The sequence below is a fragment of the Crocodylus siamensis genome, chromosome 7 (genome assembly GCF_052110815.1).
Source record: "Crocodylus siamensis isolate JL-2025a chromosome 7, ASM5211081v1, whole genome shotgun sequence".
Taxonomy (NCBI): Eukaryota; Metazoa; Chordata; order Crocodylia; family Crocodylidae; genus Crocodylus; species Crocodylus siamensis.
In genome coordinates this window covers 6887678-6903284 of record NC_143401.1, presented here as the reverse complement: position 1 = coordinate 6903284, position 15607 = coordinate 6887678, and the positions used below count along the sequence as shown (strand labels likewise).

Here is a 15607-nt window from a genome sequence, read left to right as displayed (position 1 = left end):
AGGGCAGACCGGATGATTCATAATCTAATCCCTTCTGGCCTATGAATCAGTGATAAAGCATGTTGGGGAAGGCTGCTGCTCATGTTTTACCTACTTTATGGATAAATACAGGGCTTCTGACTTCAGACCTGTCAGTCAGGCACTTTTCACTAATGCCAAGTTCCCATGAAGGACAAGAAAATACTGAAGCAAACGAAGCTTGAAACTTCTCAGCTCAGAGGCTTGGAAGTAGGGACAATGCAGCTCAGACCCCTCCACCTGTCCTGCAGCGTGCTTCCTTTCTGTTCACAGTGGTCTTCGGGCAGTTTGCCTTCTTTCAGACGGCACTTAATGACGTTATAGAGGTGCACGATGGACCCAACCAGCACACCCGACTCCTCAGCTCGCTCTCCGGCTCCCACACAGGTGAGAAGCTACCCCCGGTTCTGGCAGGGAGAGGGGAACTGATGCGTGATCCTCATAACACTAACTGCAGACTCACGAGCGAGGGTGGGTTATAGGGAATGGAGCTGGTGCCGCTGAGTTGGGCAAGTCACAGAGTAGCCCCCCACCCCCAGGGCTCAGGTGGTCCCGGGGGGCAGTGCAGCCATAAAGGGAAGCACCAGGCTCCTGCACATCTCAGGCAGGCAGACAGGCTCCAGGAAAGAAAAAAAAGATTGCCGCTTTTATTTTTTCTTGGGCAGAGCCTGCCTTCCCAGGCTGCTGCCAGGCTGCCTGCATGGGCTTCCTGCAGAGCCGCAGAGCTGCACGGAGCCCAATGCTTCGCTCCACGGCTGTAGGGCAGCAAGCTAAAACTTCTCGGAGGCGTTTTAGTTTGCTGAGCCCCAAGACAGTTAAGACACATTACACGGCTGAATTTGCTACAGCAGCTGGAATTACTGCGCAATACGCCACTGCCACGTGCAAACACCAGCACCATTAAAGTGGCACAGAAGCATTTTACCCACTTTAAAGTGTCGTGCACACATGCCCCTCATTTCATCTACACACGGCTTCAGAGTGTCTCCCCAAAGTTACATGGGGCTCATTCAGTTCCCAGCCAGCAGACAAATCACAAAGTGTTATGTCACGTCCTTCCCCTACTGGCACATCAAGGGGCTAGAGGTTACCTTCCCTTCACTGCCCCCAGTCTCCCATCCCTTTACTTCCTCCCCCCCGGTAGCGCTTTGTGGACTGAGTTCCCTGAGGCTGTGCAAAAGAAGCCTGTTGCATGTCATACGGCCTGTTTCACATAAAAGAGATGTGCATGCATGCATACCATGTGGTCGCTGCAGTTAGGATTTATGTACATGGGTGAGATGTGCATCATTAACTGGTGCATCTGAATTCTAGTTTTTCACAGCTCAGCTGGAGCTCTTTAAAAAATGCTTTCATGAGTCACGATGAAATTCTGAGCCACGGACTAGCCCTCTCAAGATGAGATTTTTTTTTGCTGCCTTTTTTCTACTGAAATCTTCCACATTTGCTGTCTTTTCTGAAAGAACTGTTGGAGGCAATCCTGAGCCATCCAGAGCCACGTGCTCTTACAACTGGATTCTTACTGATCCCTCTGTACTGGCTCTATCCAGCAAAATGTTATTGCAGGATCATTTCTCCTGCCTCTCTGTTCTGGGAAGGGAGTAAAATGGCTCAGCGCCTCAAAGGAAAACGTGCAGCCTTTCATTTAACACCTTGCTGCATGGGCAAAGGCAAGATGCCTTCATGCCAGCCTTAGTAAAATGGCCTCTGTAAGTCACTTCCTCAAATGATGCTGTGACCCATATATGCCTGTCATCTGCTTTGTTCTCCCTAGGTGAATCATTGCCCTTAGCCACCACCAATCAAATCCTCATCAAATTCAGCGCCAAGGGTCAAGCCACTGCCAAAGGGTTTCATTTTGTCTACCAAGGTAGGTACAGTTGCAGGTTGGAAACACCCCCCAGGACTGGCAAATATCTAGTTGAAATAGATGCATAATTTTTTTTTTTTTTTTTTTTGCTTCTGCTGCTGTTTAAAAAAAGACCTGCATTTGTACAAGATTTTGCAAAGTCACGAGCACTGTCAACTCCTGTTGGCTTCAGTGGAACCGAGGGCTTTTATCATCTGTCCCAGCTGGCCTTGATTTCCAAAGGCAGTCGGGTGCTTGTTCCCCTAGATCAGTTTAAAAATGTTAGTCCTTTGCCTAACCGATCTAGGTCCTTTTAAAGCACTGATTCTCAACCATTTGAGACTTGAGGCACCCCTCCTTAGAGTCAAGGCGCCCCCTGGAAAATGCTGGCTCTGAGCTTTCACTCATTCTCGGACTATGGAAAAATAATAGAGCAGGTCTTCTGTTGTAAAAAATTCAGAAAAAGCACAGTAGGTCAGAATATTTTTTTGTCACTATGGCTTTCTATGTGAAGTCTCTGGGTTTATCCTGAGAATTGTGTGGCTTGTAGCGCACCTAAGAGTGCTTATATTGTGCGGCACCCTTAAAAGGATCTCCTAAGCCGAGAATTGCCACTCTAAAGCCTCTACTCCCATGTCCGTAATATCTGAGAGGCTCTCTCATAGCACCTGACTCAGTGTTCAGAAGGTTTTCCCCAGTGACCCTTCAGTACATAACTGATTGATCTGCCTCTCCGTTCTGCAAAATTCCTTGCTTCCCCCCTCCCATCCTCCGTGACAGCCCCCGAGCCTCATGCAGGCAAACTGATTTGGATGCATTTAAATAGGAAATATTTGGATGTAATTAAATAGGAAATATACCCATAATGTAGTGGGGAAGTAAATGAATGGCCATTATGTAGGAATGTCTCTACACAAGATGGATAGGACATGGGAGCTGGTTGTAGGGGAGCCTTTACCTTCCCCAGGTAGGAAAGGGAGACAAGGTTTGACTCAGAGTAATCAGAGAGCCCTTCAGCTGAGTTTCATCTAATTATTGTTAAGCAACTGTCCAATCACTAATGAATTCACCAAATCAAGGGCTTTGATGAAATCAATAAAGATTACCTCCTTCCCTCCTGAGCGCGTTTTAATTACAACCCTGGGCTGCACAATCTTTCATGATTACCACATGGCGAGCGAGAGTCAAAGAACGAAATGCCCGTAATCCAGACTTGCATAGCTGGTATCTAGTGGCTTTTGTTTTCATTTAACATATACAGAGATCACCTCCTCCCCTGTCGGCCCATATCCAGCCCTTTTGAATGTTAATAGCAGTTAGCAAGGTATGAGTGTTTACCATCTCAAAGCACTTTACCGAAGTAGTCGTGAATGATCATTGTCCTTGGTTTACAGGTGAGCAAACTAAAGCCTAGAGGTGCTGCTTGAGTTTGTTTGTTTGCTTGTAAATGGTAATTATGGATGCCCATTTAGAAAGCTCCAGGCGTGCTAATAATTTAATTAAGCTTAAGATGGTAGTGACTTAGCATTCAGGACTCACATACAGCCAGCCTGCGAATGAAAGCAACCACAAGCCCCTCTGGACCATACCGTTGGCTTCCCCTACCTGAAATCCTGTCTGATAAGCAGCTTTTGCAGACTGCCTGGAACAGCATCAAGTTTGTGCTAGTTTGGGCTCGGGCTGTTGGGAGAAGATAGAGGCGATTATGATTTGTGTAGCTTTTCAAGGAACAAGGAAGTTAAGCAAAAAGGTGCTTCCATGGTAAGCCCTATATAAATTCCTGGGGGAGGCCATTTGTACATCGATGGCACACACGCATGTATCTATGAGTTTGTGTGGATATGCGCACTATTGAGGCATTCTGTATTTCAGACCTTAATATCTGGAGACTTGTTGGGTTCTTTTTAACAGATTATTTTGCACAGGAGGCCTGGGGATGTGCAAGGTCCTGACCTTGGGTCACGAATAGGGACCTTCTCAAATCACAATTTTGGGGATTGTGCGGAAACCACGAAATCTGGCGTTGCCCGTGAAATCAAGCAATGCCTGCAAAATCTACGAGAAAACAAACTTTTCAAAAATAAAATGCTTGCTCCCCAGGGGAAGCCAGAGATCCTTGTGACTGCTGCAGCCCGCCAGGTGGGGGCTGCCAGCATGAAGGGGAGACCAACGTGGCGGCCACCATACCTTGCCACTGATTGGCTGAGAGGGTTTCCTGTTGTGTGATTCAACCCCTCTCCATCAATCAATGATGAGGGGCGGAGCCACTGTGGACCCTTGGCCAATCAGAAGTGTGGTGGGTGGGGGGCGGTGCTGCGATAAGCCCATGAAAATGCCAGCCAGCCCCTCGGTCTGCCCATGACGTCGGCTGGCTGCCTCCTCGATTTGAGTAGACCCTCTAGTCATGAAGCAGAAAAGCATGATTGGCTCTTAACGCCACCCAGTTATCACCACTCGTATTCTGCTCACGCTCTTTCCCACGTTCCCCCAAGTCCAACAGGCAGGAAACTTTAAATAGCATATTGAACGCAGCCTGAATTCAGCAGGAGAGTGGCAGGGTCAGGCGCGCAGGTGCGGTTGTTTCAGGAGCTTGGAGAGAGGCCAAGCACGTGGTCCTTTGTCTGATGCAAAAATGCTTCAACCCAGCTGAGGCCAAAGCTCTCCTCTTGAGCTGCAGTTCAGATCCGTGGATAGCAGAGTCACCTCTGATTTGCACGAGGCGACAGGTACCCAGGTACCCGGCAGCAGACGCCTTTTTCAAAAAACACAGATGGGCTTCAGACCTTAACCCCTCCTTACTTTCCCAGTTCCTGGCTTTTGTGTGTGTGCACGGTCGTGGGGTTGCTCATCTGAGGTCTGTTTTGCTGGAGGTTTTGTAAGGCCTTACGGGTACAAGACAACACAGGGCATTGTCATCAATCTCTCTGAACCAAATTGAAACCAAACGAATTAGCAATATTATGTGCCCGTACTCTTTCTGTTTGTTCCCTACCCAGCAGCTTGAGCCTAGAGCGCTAATAAATCTTGGAGCAACTAAGAGAAAAAATATGCATTGATTTCCTACTCCACAATAATCAATTCCTTGACTTCTTTATTCTCCTGGGGGGGCATTTTTCCACATGCAGGGATAAAGGTCTGAAAACTGGTCTCTCATGTTCTCTGTGAAGTACAGATGTTTCCAATCCCGTACCGCTCACGAGAGCATCCATTTTATGGCTGGAGCTCAGGCCATTACAGCTGCATGAGCAGCACCCATAGCCCCGTTGTCTCTTCCTTCCCTTTCTCTCTCTCTTTGAATTTAAATTGTTATATTATTATAAATATAAATTGGTTTTCATTCTCATAATGAGAGGCCTACTGGTCTGAAAGAACTGAGCCTATGTCCCCCCAGTTCCAGCCTTGAATTCCCTTGTAGCAAGTCACTTGAGGTGTATTGTTTGAGTTAGGTGCTGGGGTTCCCTTGGTTCCTTAACCTTAACCCCTTTGTATTTTGGTTTCCCCCTTTATAAAATGACCTGTCTCATGGGAGTATTATGTGGATTCATAATTTGGAGAGACAGCCTCTTTATAAAACAAATGTCACCCAGAAAGGTCCCGGTTACTGGTGTCACAAGAAACACCTGGCGAGGTGCATGGAAGGGTAAGTATAGACCAAGGTCGTGGGAACGACCATACAGTAGCGTGGAGATGCTCGAGCTAGTGTAAAGCTACTTGTAACAGGTACGAGTGACAGTCTAGTCAAAGCAGCATGTCACTCATGTGCAAACCCATCTAAGAAGCGGGGTCAATTAGCCCATGCTGAGCTCCACACTGCTGCAGGTAGCCAGTGCCAAGCTAACTGCCCTATAGACCACGGTACCGAGGGAGGTTTAAGTGAGAAATGAAATTTCTCTCTCCTTTTTGTTCATGTGTGGATCTGACAGCATTTTGCATCTACGCTTGCCACCTCCCGTGCAGTTCTGTTGTTCACGTGAGTCTTTCACGCAGCGGCAGAGGAGAGAGGAATCAGCTGGAACAGGAAAAGGTGGTTGTAAAGCAACCAAAAATTGTCAAGGAGACTTGGGACTATGCGTACTTCCAGGAACTACTTGTAACATGTTAAAAAATGACTGGATTTGCAGCTGCTGGTGATGCTGCAAAAGCCCATGCGCCCCTGGGACCAAGCTTAGGGATAAGCAAAGATGAGGGTTTAAATACTGATGATTTGTGGGAATTAACTGGTTTTTCTCTGGGTACATCTACACTGATAGCTAGAGTGTATTAATACCTGGCACTGCAGACGCACGTCCCCAGGCCTGCTAACCCTGCCTGTGAGCATACATGCTGTGGAGCTGCTTGTGACCCATATGTGTATAATGGTGTCCATATGATGTTGGGGCGCTCTGGTGAACAGATGTTCCCCCAAATCCTGGTGAGCACCCCAACAAACTTATAGGTGGCCACCAGATCACCCCTGAGCCTGCCAGCTCTGCACACACACATCCATGCCAGCCCAATGCCAAGCTGTGGATCTGGCATAGAAGGGTGAGCTGTTCTTGCCGGTAGCTGCAGTGCTGTTACAGCTGGAAACAGATTGGGAGGGTGGGAGACATCTCAGGAGCTGTTTCTGACCCTCCAGAAGAAATGGCAGATCTTGATGGGGAGAATCACATCTGATAGATGCTGATATGGCAGAGTGAAGATGCCTTTTGCATGGTGTAGTCCCTGTGGATTCCCCCTACATAAACCAGGGCTTGCCTGCACAGTAGTTCCTAAAGGATGGTGTTGTAATTTCATTAAAAGGATGATGGTGTAACATCATGAAGGAAACCTGGGACAGCCAGCAGTGCTTCCAGAATGGCCACATAAGGACACAGGACTTCATGAGGCCACTTGAGACACTTGCCCCAATCCTCCAGAACTAGGGCATACAAACGTGGCTACGTCAGACTGCTGTCAGTTTGTGCCTAACTTGCTTGGTGCTTGGAAGTCAGCTGCCAGTGCTAGGGCAATGGAGGTGCTTGAGGAAGTTAATATGGTGTTTTACAGGAGGTGGACATTGTGAGCATGCCTGAAATAACTGGCTTGGAGAAAGCAAACTTCCAGACCTGTGCAAAAGCTGTCAGTGGTGCTCGTGTAGCCATAGCTTTCCTGCCACAAGAAGCATCTGAATATGTCACCTGTAAAAATTGTGCAAGCCTTGGTCAACTAGAGGGAGACAGGTTCAGGACCATCTAGGTATGGCAGGACACTGAGCATTTACCTATCAGGAGAAAGCAGGAACTCTGTTTCCCGCCCCCAGGTAACCTGATTATGAATTTATTCCTGCTGTGACTCTTGCGCTACCTTCTACCACCCTGGTCCAGGCTCTGACATCAGGGCACCTGGCAGAAAATGATTTAGTCACAGGCTGATCTCACTGTGTGTGTTTGGCAGGTAGAAGGCAGGATAGAAATGCTCCCAAAATGCTTTGGATTTCAGTGTGGCCAGTTCCGTCTGGATGAGTGGGCATGACCCATCCTGCACAGCAGCTCTGAGAAGGGGAAGCCATTTTTTTCTGGGAATGAGTTTTCAACATTGTTTTCAGGCCCTGTTTTGGAAACCAGGGTGTAGGCAAGCAAGAGAAATCAGTAAGGATGATAACAGTGGCCTGGTGTGCCCACATCTTGGATTTGCAGGGCGTCACGAAAGAGGAATCGTGATGCTGTGAGTGGGGAACACGCTGTTGCATGCTTAGCATATTTGAGGTGATAAGAGCGTGATATTTTATTACATCCTTTGGATACAATTTCCTGCCTGTTCCGTCTTTCCCAAAGGCTTGTGCGCCAAAGCATTGTGCGACCAGGCTCATTCACAAACAAAGAAGTAGGTTTTCAAATAAGTAGCTTTTGGAAAGCTTTGCAGCATCCCTGGTGCCTGCAAGTAAAGAAGTGTTAAAATAACTGAAAAACTAAGCACAAATATGCAAAAGTCTTCTATCGGGTCAAGTGCAAACACTCTAGTCTGCTAGCGGAGGCGGCTCATAGAAGTGTACCTGTTTTCCTTAGCCTCTTTCAAACTGGCTTAACACAGCTGCACAGGAGTAAAAACAGGAGACATCTTTCCATTAGACTCCGTGGAGTAATTCACAGCTCATCCAAGGGCTGCATTGCCCAGTGGTTGCACTGGCCCTAAGGTGCACTGGTGTAGAGAAGAGTGCTGGGCTTCTGCTTGGCTTGTCAGCCTCACGCGGTGTTGAAGGGGTGAAATTCTGTTGCTGGCAAAGGTTTGCATCCCAGTTCAGCATCCTGTTCACGCTTTCCAAAATGTTTTCTCGCTTCAGTTACCAAGATTTAGAATCTGAAGCAAGGCCTTCAGTGCCATAATGGTGTGACTGTGTGTAACAGTCTGCCTGTATATATAACTCTGTCGCATGCTGGCATTACGTGTGCGCGCATGCTAAACCCATAATCCCTGCTGCGATTCCATGTTTTTTCTTTGTCGATCAAGGAAAAGTCAATACAACTGATACGCTAGTTGGATTTGGGGTTTCTCTCCTTCCCCTTGCCGCCTTCTCCTTGGATCTCATCTTGGATCATACGCACTTGGGGAGGGGGTAGAATCGAGGAAGGGGAGAATAGGGAAATGGTGCTGCTTCCCTCTTCATACGAAGCAAAATCCACTCCATTGCCGATAGGGTAACCACAGTATTATAATTCATGACCCTGCAGTCCCACCATGCTGCAGTTTCTGTATGATATTAACAGCTGGCAGCTGCACTCGCCCAGCAGTAGCTCCTGTGATGCCCCCTGCTCTGGAGCCAGCTGTGTTATCTGATCCAGCTGTGACATCCCCAGCTGTGTTATCTGATCTGGGGCCTGTTCCAACCCTGGGTCTGTACTGAGGTCTCTTCTTGTGACGTTCTCCATCTCTGGTGCTATATCCCCATCTCCTCCAGCTCTGGGCATCCAGGACTGTAGACTGCATTGGTGAGGACTTGGTCAACCTCCTACACAGTAGGGGCAATTAGCTGGGGAGATGCTGGACTTGGGGTTGGCTGCCTTTAGGATTTTAAAGTGATCATTGTATTAGATAGTTGTCCACTGGATTGCCTCCTGTACCGCTGTCTTTGAGATATGAGGATATGAGTCCCAGATTTGCATGCTTGTCCACAAATCGTGTTGGCCGCATTCATGCCAGAGATCAGTCCACTCGGTGTGGTTTTCCAGCCAGCTTGTAGGAACCCACTGAGCTGTCATCTTGTAGAGCTGTTAGGTTGAGGTGAAGTGAGTGTCACATTAAATACAGCCAGCCCCATGGGATGACAGGCTAAACGTTGACCATATGTATATGAACCAGCATTTAGTCTCTGATATGTGGGAGGTGAGTGAGAAATGAGTGAACAGAAGGATCTGAAAATACAGGCTCAAGTAATTGTGAGATAGTATTGAAGGACTCTGAAAACCTGGAGTTTGCTATCTTTTATTAGACCAACAAGAGTTTTGCCAAAAAAAACTTGCAAAAATCTTGTTGGTCTAATAAAAGATATCAGTCTCTACTATGAGTCCTTATTGCCATTTCCTCTAGACCAATACGGCTACAACCTGGATGCCTGGACTGTGCTATGCAGTTTTTCTCTACGTTCTTACTTGCAAAGTCAGAGCCAGTCTTAAAGAGAAATCTGTGCTCCAGCCTTGCATCTCAAGCAAGTGAGCTTGGGTTCAGAGTACCAAACCATGGGTCTGGGTATTTTGTGTGAGGTTGTCTGGGCAGGTATTGGGCTAAATTACAGATAAGAGCTTGGCAAAAAAACAAAAAATGGGCAATCAATATGCTTTGCGTGCATCCTATGTCTGCACTGGAATTTGTACTTTTGTTGCCAAACCCTTGAAGTATTTAACACACTCGTGAAAATAAGTCTTGGACACCTTTTGTTCTAGCTCCTGGATGTTTGTGGTTTATACTAGGTATCAAGTTAGGGTGTTGCAGTTGTAGTTTTGAAGATGCATTTGGAGAGTCTCCAAACTTTCCTTAATGAAGGCATTAACAACCTTGAGTTTATTGATAGTTGGCTGCAGGTAAAAGTTCCAATGAAGATGCATCTTGAAAATGCTCAGTAGAGCATAAGGGTGATAGTTAATTGGTTTGGTATTAAAATCCTAGGAAAAAGGGTTCCTGCCTATTATTAGTGCAGTAGGGCCAAATTGCGCTAGGAGCTGTACAGGCATAGAACAAAAAGCAGTCCATGACCCAGTGAATTTGCTGCCTAACTATGCCTAGTTAATGCATACTTTTTAAAATCAGTGTGTGTGCCCCTGTGGCTGGCTATTTGTTTGCACGCTGTTCTGTACGTTCCCGTTTTGCAGCTGCGTCTGGGTCTAATGTTTCCCCGTCTGTGTTCAAAGCGGTTCCTCGCACCAGTGCCACGCAGTGCAGCTCCGTCCCTGAACCGCGCTACGGCAGGAGGATAGGCAGCGATTTCTCTGTTGGAGCGATCGTCCGATTCGAGTGCAGCGCCGGATACGCTCTGCAGGGATCCCGGAGCATCGAGTGCCTGACGATGCCCGGAGCGCTAGCTCAGTGGAACGTCTCTGTGCCGACCTGCGTGGGTATGTAAAGCTGGTGAGGCAAGGTCCTTTGAAAACCTGCTTCTCTCATCCGCGTGGAAGAAGTCTACAGAGTCATCCTACAGAATAGAGAAATAGCACCTACTGTAAATTAGAGCAGCCTGGCCAGGATTGCCCAAACATCGCACTGCCATCCCCACCTTGCCATTGGATTAGTGGCTCCGGTGTTCCGGGTGCTATGAAAGCAGCAGGAAATCTGCCTCCCTAAAGAGCCTAAAATCATCAGCCAGCTCTTGTTGCTTTTCTGCTGCTAGATGCATTAGTATGACAGCCAAGTTCCTCCCCATTCAACGTCTCATTTGCTTTATTTCAGTGCCTTGTGGTGGAAATTTGACTGAGCGCAAGGGTACCATCCTTTCCCCTGGCTTCCCTGAGCCTTACCTAAATAGCCTCAACTGCGTGTGGAAGATAACAGTCCCTGAAGGCGCGGGAATCCAGGTATCATGTTAACAGCTGTCACTTCAGTACGATATTGAGAAACAGAACCCACGGTGCCTGGTGCACTTGTACAGGGCAAGTACTATCAAGTTGCTGCTTGGAAGGAAATCAGTCAAATGTATACGTCTATTCTGAAATCAAATATTCATTTCCACCATTGCTACCAAAGGTGGGGGACATTTCAGTGGGATGTTTGTCTTGGGGACTTCTCTGCTTGGAGAATTGCCCAGCTCAGCTACAGAAGCATAGAGCTCGAAAAGCAAAATAATTGTTGCCTGTTTTGGGGGAGCATCCACTGTTTACATTTGCAAGCTGAAAGCAACTTAAACCATTCTTGAAAAAGATTGAGTCTCCTCGAGAGGAATGACACAGGCAAGAGCGCTAGCACTGTGCATACGGTGTTTTGTTCCTGCATAGATGATCCCTGTATTTTGGGGTCTGTACAGAAGCCATGTTGCAAAGCCTGAGGATGTTCAGTATTGCAGAGGTCACTATAGGTCTCCCAAATGATCTATCCTCTATTCAATACCCTCCATAGCATCCACCATTTATTGGTTTAGAGATGCCAAAGGAAACATCTCCAACTGTTCTGTTCAGTAGCCGTTAATAGATCTGACAGGGTTCTTTGGGTGAATCTGATATCTTATTAGACCAACTTAAATAGTTGGAAAGAAATTTTAGCAAGCTTTTGGGGTTAAAAACCCTGCATCAGGCTGAGGAAGTACAACCTACCCTCCTGTATTAATAGATCTATCACCTATCAATTTATCCAGTCCCTTTTTGAAGCTGCCTTTACCACCTCTGACGGCAATGAAAAAGTGAACTAAACATTGCATTAAAAAGTATTTCCCCTTGTTAGTTTTAAACCCGTGCCGTCCTCATTTCAGTGGGTCCCCCTCATTCTCGTATTCTAGGACTTGATAAGCAACAGTTCCCTGTTCATGTGGTCCACACCCTTCATGATCAATTGATGTAGGTAAAGGGAATTCCCTTAACAGGGCAAGGAATCAGGACTCATGGTAGAGGTGATAGCTTTTATTAGACCAACTAGATTTTTGCAAAAAAATACATTCTTTAATTGCCTCCAGACAATTTTTTTCTTTAAAAAGGCAGTTACAAGTTTCTGTCATTTTTTTCTAGACAAAATAAAATAATCTTTAATTGCCTCTAGACCAATACGGCTACAACCTGGATACCTGACTTAATAGGGTAATTCGTTCCATGCATGTGATAATTTCTGGGCTTCCTTCCTCTTTGCGCTATTTTGTTTCCAGGGGACTTGTCCATTAAGTGCTTTTATTTTTCTATCAAGTATTTGTTTAATAGAGTCCCCCCATGCTCTCCCCCATTCCCCACATGACACTTGTAGCTGCTGGCACAATACAGCAGCTGTGTCTTTTTTTGACGGGTTTATCCTGACATCAGGTACTGTTTTATTACCTCCGGTGCCGCGGTTCAGCATCTCACATGAAGTGACCGGGTCGGATCCTGGTCGTGGTGACAAGGCCACCAAGCTGACGGCCTTTTGGCTTCTGGGTTGTTTGCGGTTTGCAATGGTGCAGCGGGCAAGAGCAGGATCTGGCCAGCCTGTGGCTTGTCACTTTGGTGACAACTTGTTAAAAGGGAGAAGGTGGGAGGGAGAAAAGTGTCCCATGCCCTCTACCGAAGCTTTTGCTACTTCCAGACTGGCAAATTCCTCCCTCTTGTTTTGTGTTTGAAGTCCAATTAACAGAGTGTTTTGGAAAGCTGCAAAACTCATCATAGATTACTTCCCACTCATTCAGAATTGTAGCCATTAAAAGAAGGAGAATCGCAAGAGGCTTTGTTTAGCTCAGCAAAACATTTGAACAGTTGAGGCATTTTGCAAATTGTTTGGGACTCACAGGATCGAGAGGTGATAATTAATTAACTTCAGGGTTTTTTTAAAAAGCTGATCTCAATAGACGTCTCTATTCTTCTCCCCTCTGCTTTGAGGGCTGCGTTTCAATGGGACTGTTTTCAGCGCATGTCATTGCTAACTGTTTTTACATATGTACGCTTCGAATGGAAGGAAGTGAATAATAAATCAGGCTATTAAGGGGAGGAAAAAAGCATGCCTTTATTCATAAGTGCTCTTCCCCATGACTGCCTGCTCCATGTCTCGACGATGCATCTTAGAAACCTTTGCATAAACCATCAGAGGAAATACAAGGGTCAAAGCAGGAGACCATCCACATGCTTCCCCCCACCCAACAGAGGGGCATGGACATAAAGAACAGAAAAGAAGTGCTTGAGTTTATGAACACAAGAGATGAAATCATCTCACTTCAAAATGAACGCCAGTTCAGTTATTTCCAAATTCTTCGCCAGTATGGCTGCAGCCAAAAACCTGAGCAGACTGGTTTATTCTCCAGTACCATGGGGATAAGTCGTCTCTGGGGGGCTGATGCTTGGGCCTTCTGCACAGTCCTCTACTGCTTGAGGGGCTGGGGTACCCGAAGGGATGCTAGTAGCAGTGTCCACACTATAGCAAGAAAAGGATGCTTTAGTCAGTGGTGACAGAAAGCAAGATGCAGCCCCTTCAACTTTGGCCCATAAAAACAATAAAAGGAAGCCAAGATGCAAATTCAGATGGCTTCCCAAGAGAAGGCCAGCATTGATTTGTCATATTGTTTTTTCCTTTTGGAAATTTTGGGGTTTTTTGTTGTTTTTTTTGTGGAAGAAAAGATGGCTGAGAGCTGACAGGTGAACCCCGTCACCTTATGAAATCCTCCCCCCGCCCAGTAGCAGCTGAGAACAGGGACACGCGAAGGCAGAAGCAGTGGAAGGCTGTCTGTTTGGCCCACATCAGAGTGGAGATACATTATCCAGCTGTGCTCGGGGCACCGTGCTCCCAAACACTGTCTCTCTGCTCAGGTGGGCCACAACAGAGCCAAGGCCCCTTGCCCCGGCCCACATCACACTCACCATTGCCCCAATTACTTGCTTTGTCTGCAAAATGTTCTGCATTATTAGATACTAATTTAAGCATCGGTTTACCCTCATTTTGTACAACAATTAAAGGTTAAACAACTGTAAATCAGAGGAGGAGGCGAAATTAGAGCTTTCTTAGCAGCAACGAGGCCGCGACAGGGTTTTTATGTAATCAATGCACCAGCTAGCACTTCTGCCATGAATTATTCATTCATGGAGCGAACCTTCCTGAGTGAATTAATTTATATACATGGCAGTAAATAGATGCAGATCCCTTGTGAATCCACATGTCAGCCTAGAATTAGAACCTTAAAATGTTTATGCCTTTAAATAAAAAAAGGGGGGGGGAATTAAATAAATTGCAAAAAAAAAAAAAAAAAATTAAACTAAATAAAACCCTCCTTTGTTCTCAATAATGTACATCACAATTGGGGTGTAATTATGCCTGCTGAAAGGTATTGACTTGGTCAGTATGATCGGTAATGGCTCCATAAGGGTTATTAGCATTCTGGCTAGACGGAGTCCATTTGTTTAAAAAAAAAAACCCTGAAAAGTTCTCTCAAAGTTCTTCTATTATTCAGAGTAAATCAAGCAGGAAACAAAGTTAAAATGCCAGAAATTATTGTTTGAGGGGGTTTTTTTTTTAATTATTATTATTTTATCTTAATGGGGAAGAAAAGGAGGGAGATGTTTGGAATGGATTTGTCAATACAACCTCCCAGGATATTAGAAATCACAGTGTTCACATAAGACTTCCAGAGTGGAGAAAAGCTGTGTGTGTGTGCGCGTGCGCATGTGCACGCACGCGCATGCACAAGGATGTACGTGTGTGTGTCCATATGTGTAATCAAGGTTTGCAGACAACAAAAGTAGCTTCAAAGTGCTGTGTCCTGCTCCAACCAAAAACCCTGTCCTGCAAATGCTTCCTGCTGAGCTCTAGGCTATAGAGAGCCATCGCGTTGACTTCAACAGGGCTACTTTTGATCAGACACATTAGGGTTAGCAGAGAGCATTTGTTCAGTGTGATCTCAAAGAACCAAGCAGCTGCAATAAGCAGATGTAGGAGGTCTGAAAATAAATAGGAATCTGCTGACTGCATTCCTGAGGGTGGTAGGGACTAGGGAACCCCGGTTAGGCACTCCAACTCACATCCCACATACAGATTTTCTCAGGTGCTGAACAGGCATTGAATGTAATGGGAATTATCGGTTCCTCTGAAAATCAACCTGCTGCTTTAAGAGCCTAAATAGGGTTTAGGTACCAAACTTTGGGTCCCCATGTTTGATCATTGAAGCCACAGGTGAAAAGGGAAAGCTGCTGTTGGCAAGGATGCATAAGGGAGCGAAGTGTTCACGTAACACTGACTTCCAGTGGCTGTTTAAAAATTCCAGCCTACGTATATTAGGGGGATGCGAGGGAGAATATTTGGATCTCGCAAATACTGTCCAGATCTGTCTTTGTAGAAATCAAGAAACAAAAAACCCACTTGACAGTCACTTCTGGTGTCTACACTGAAGAAGGAGTCATTTTTGAGTGCAGCCAAGGAGGTGCCCACCCTACTGATGTGGATGATTTTGGTGATTTCCCTTTAAGTCCAGCTTTTGTTTCTTTAAAATAAAGTCCCAGCTCTCATCACTGAAGAGATAAATAGAAGTTAATATAAAGAACTTAAAAGCCTAACCTCTTTTTTTTTTTTTTTTTTGAGCCAGTCTCTTATTTTTTGAATGCCTGGAGGTGGTGATGCTGCCCAGGGAAGCATCTTCCT

At 46.1% G+C, this 15607-nt stretch overlaps 1 protein-coding gene across 1 annotated transcript in view; it reads left to right on the top strand.

Moving 5' to 3' along the window:
* CSMD2 (CUB and Sushi multiple domains 2) overlaps positions 1 to 15607 on the top strand; it is a 645501-nt gene that overhangs the window by 523906 nt on the left and 105988 nt on the right. Inside the window, exons 32-35 of the mRNA XM_090057063.1 lie at positions 292 to 405; positions 1793 to 1888; positions 10231 to 10434; positions 10766 to 10890. Of these exons, the coding sequence (XP_089913189.1) occupies positions 292 to 405; positions 1793 to 1888; positions 10231 to 10434; positions 10766 to 10890 (539 nt within the window). The remainder of the gene's footprint in view (positions 1 to 291; positions 406 to 1792; positions 1889 to 10230; positions 10435 to 10765; positions 10891 to 15607) is intronic.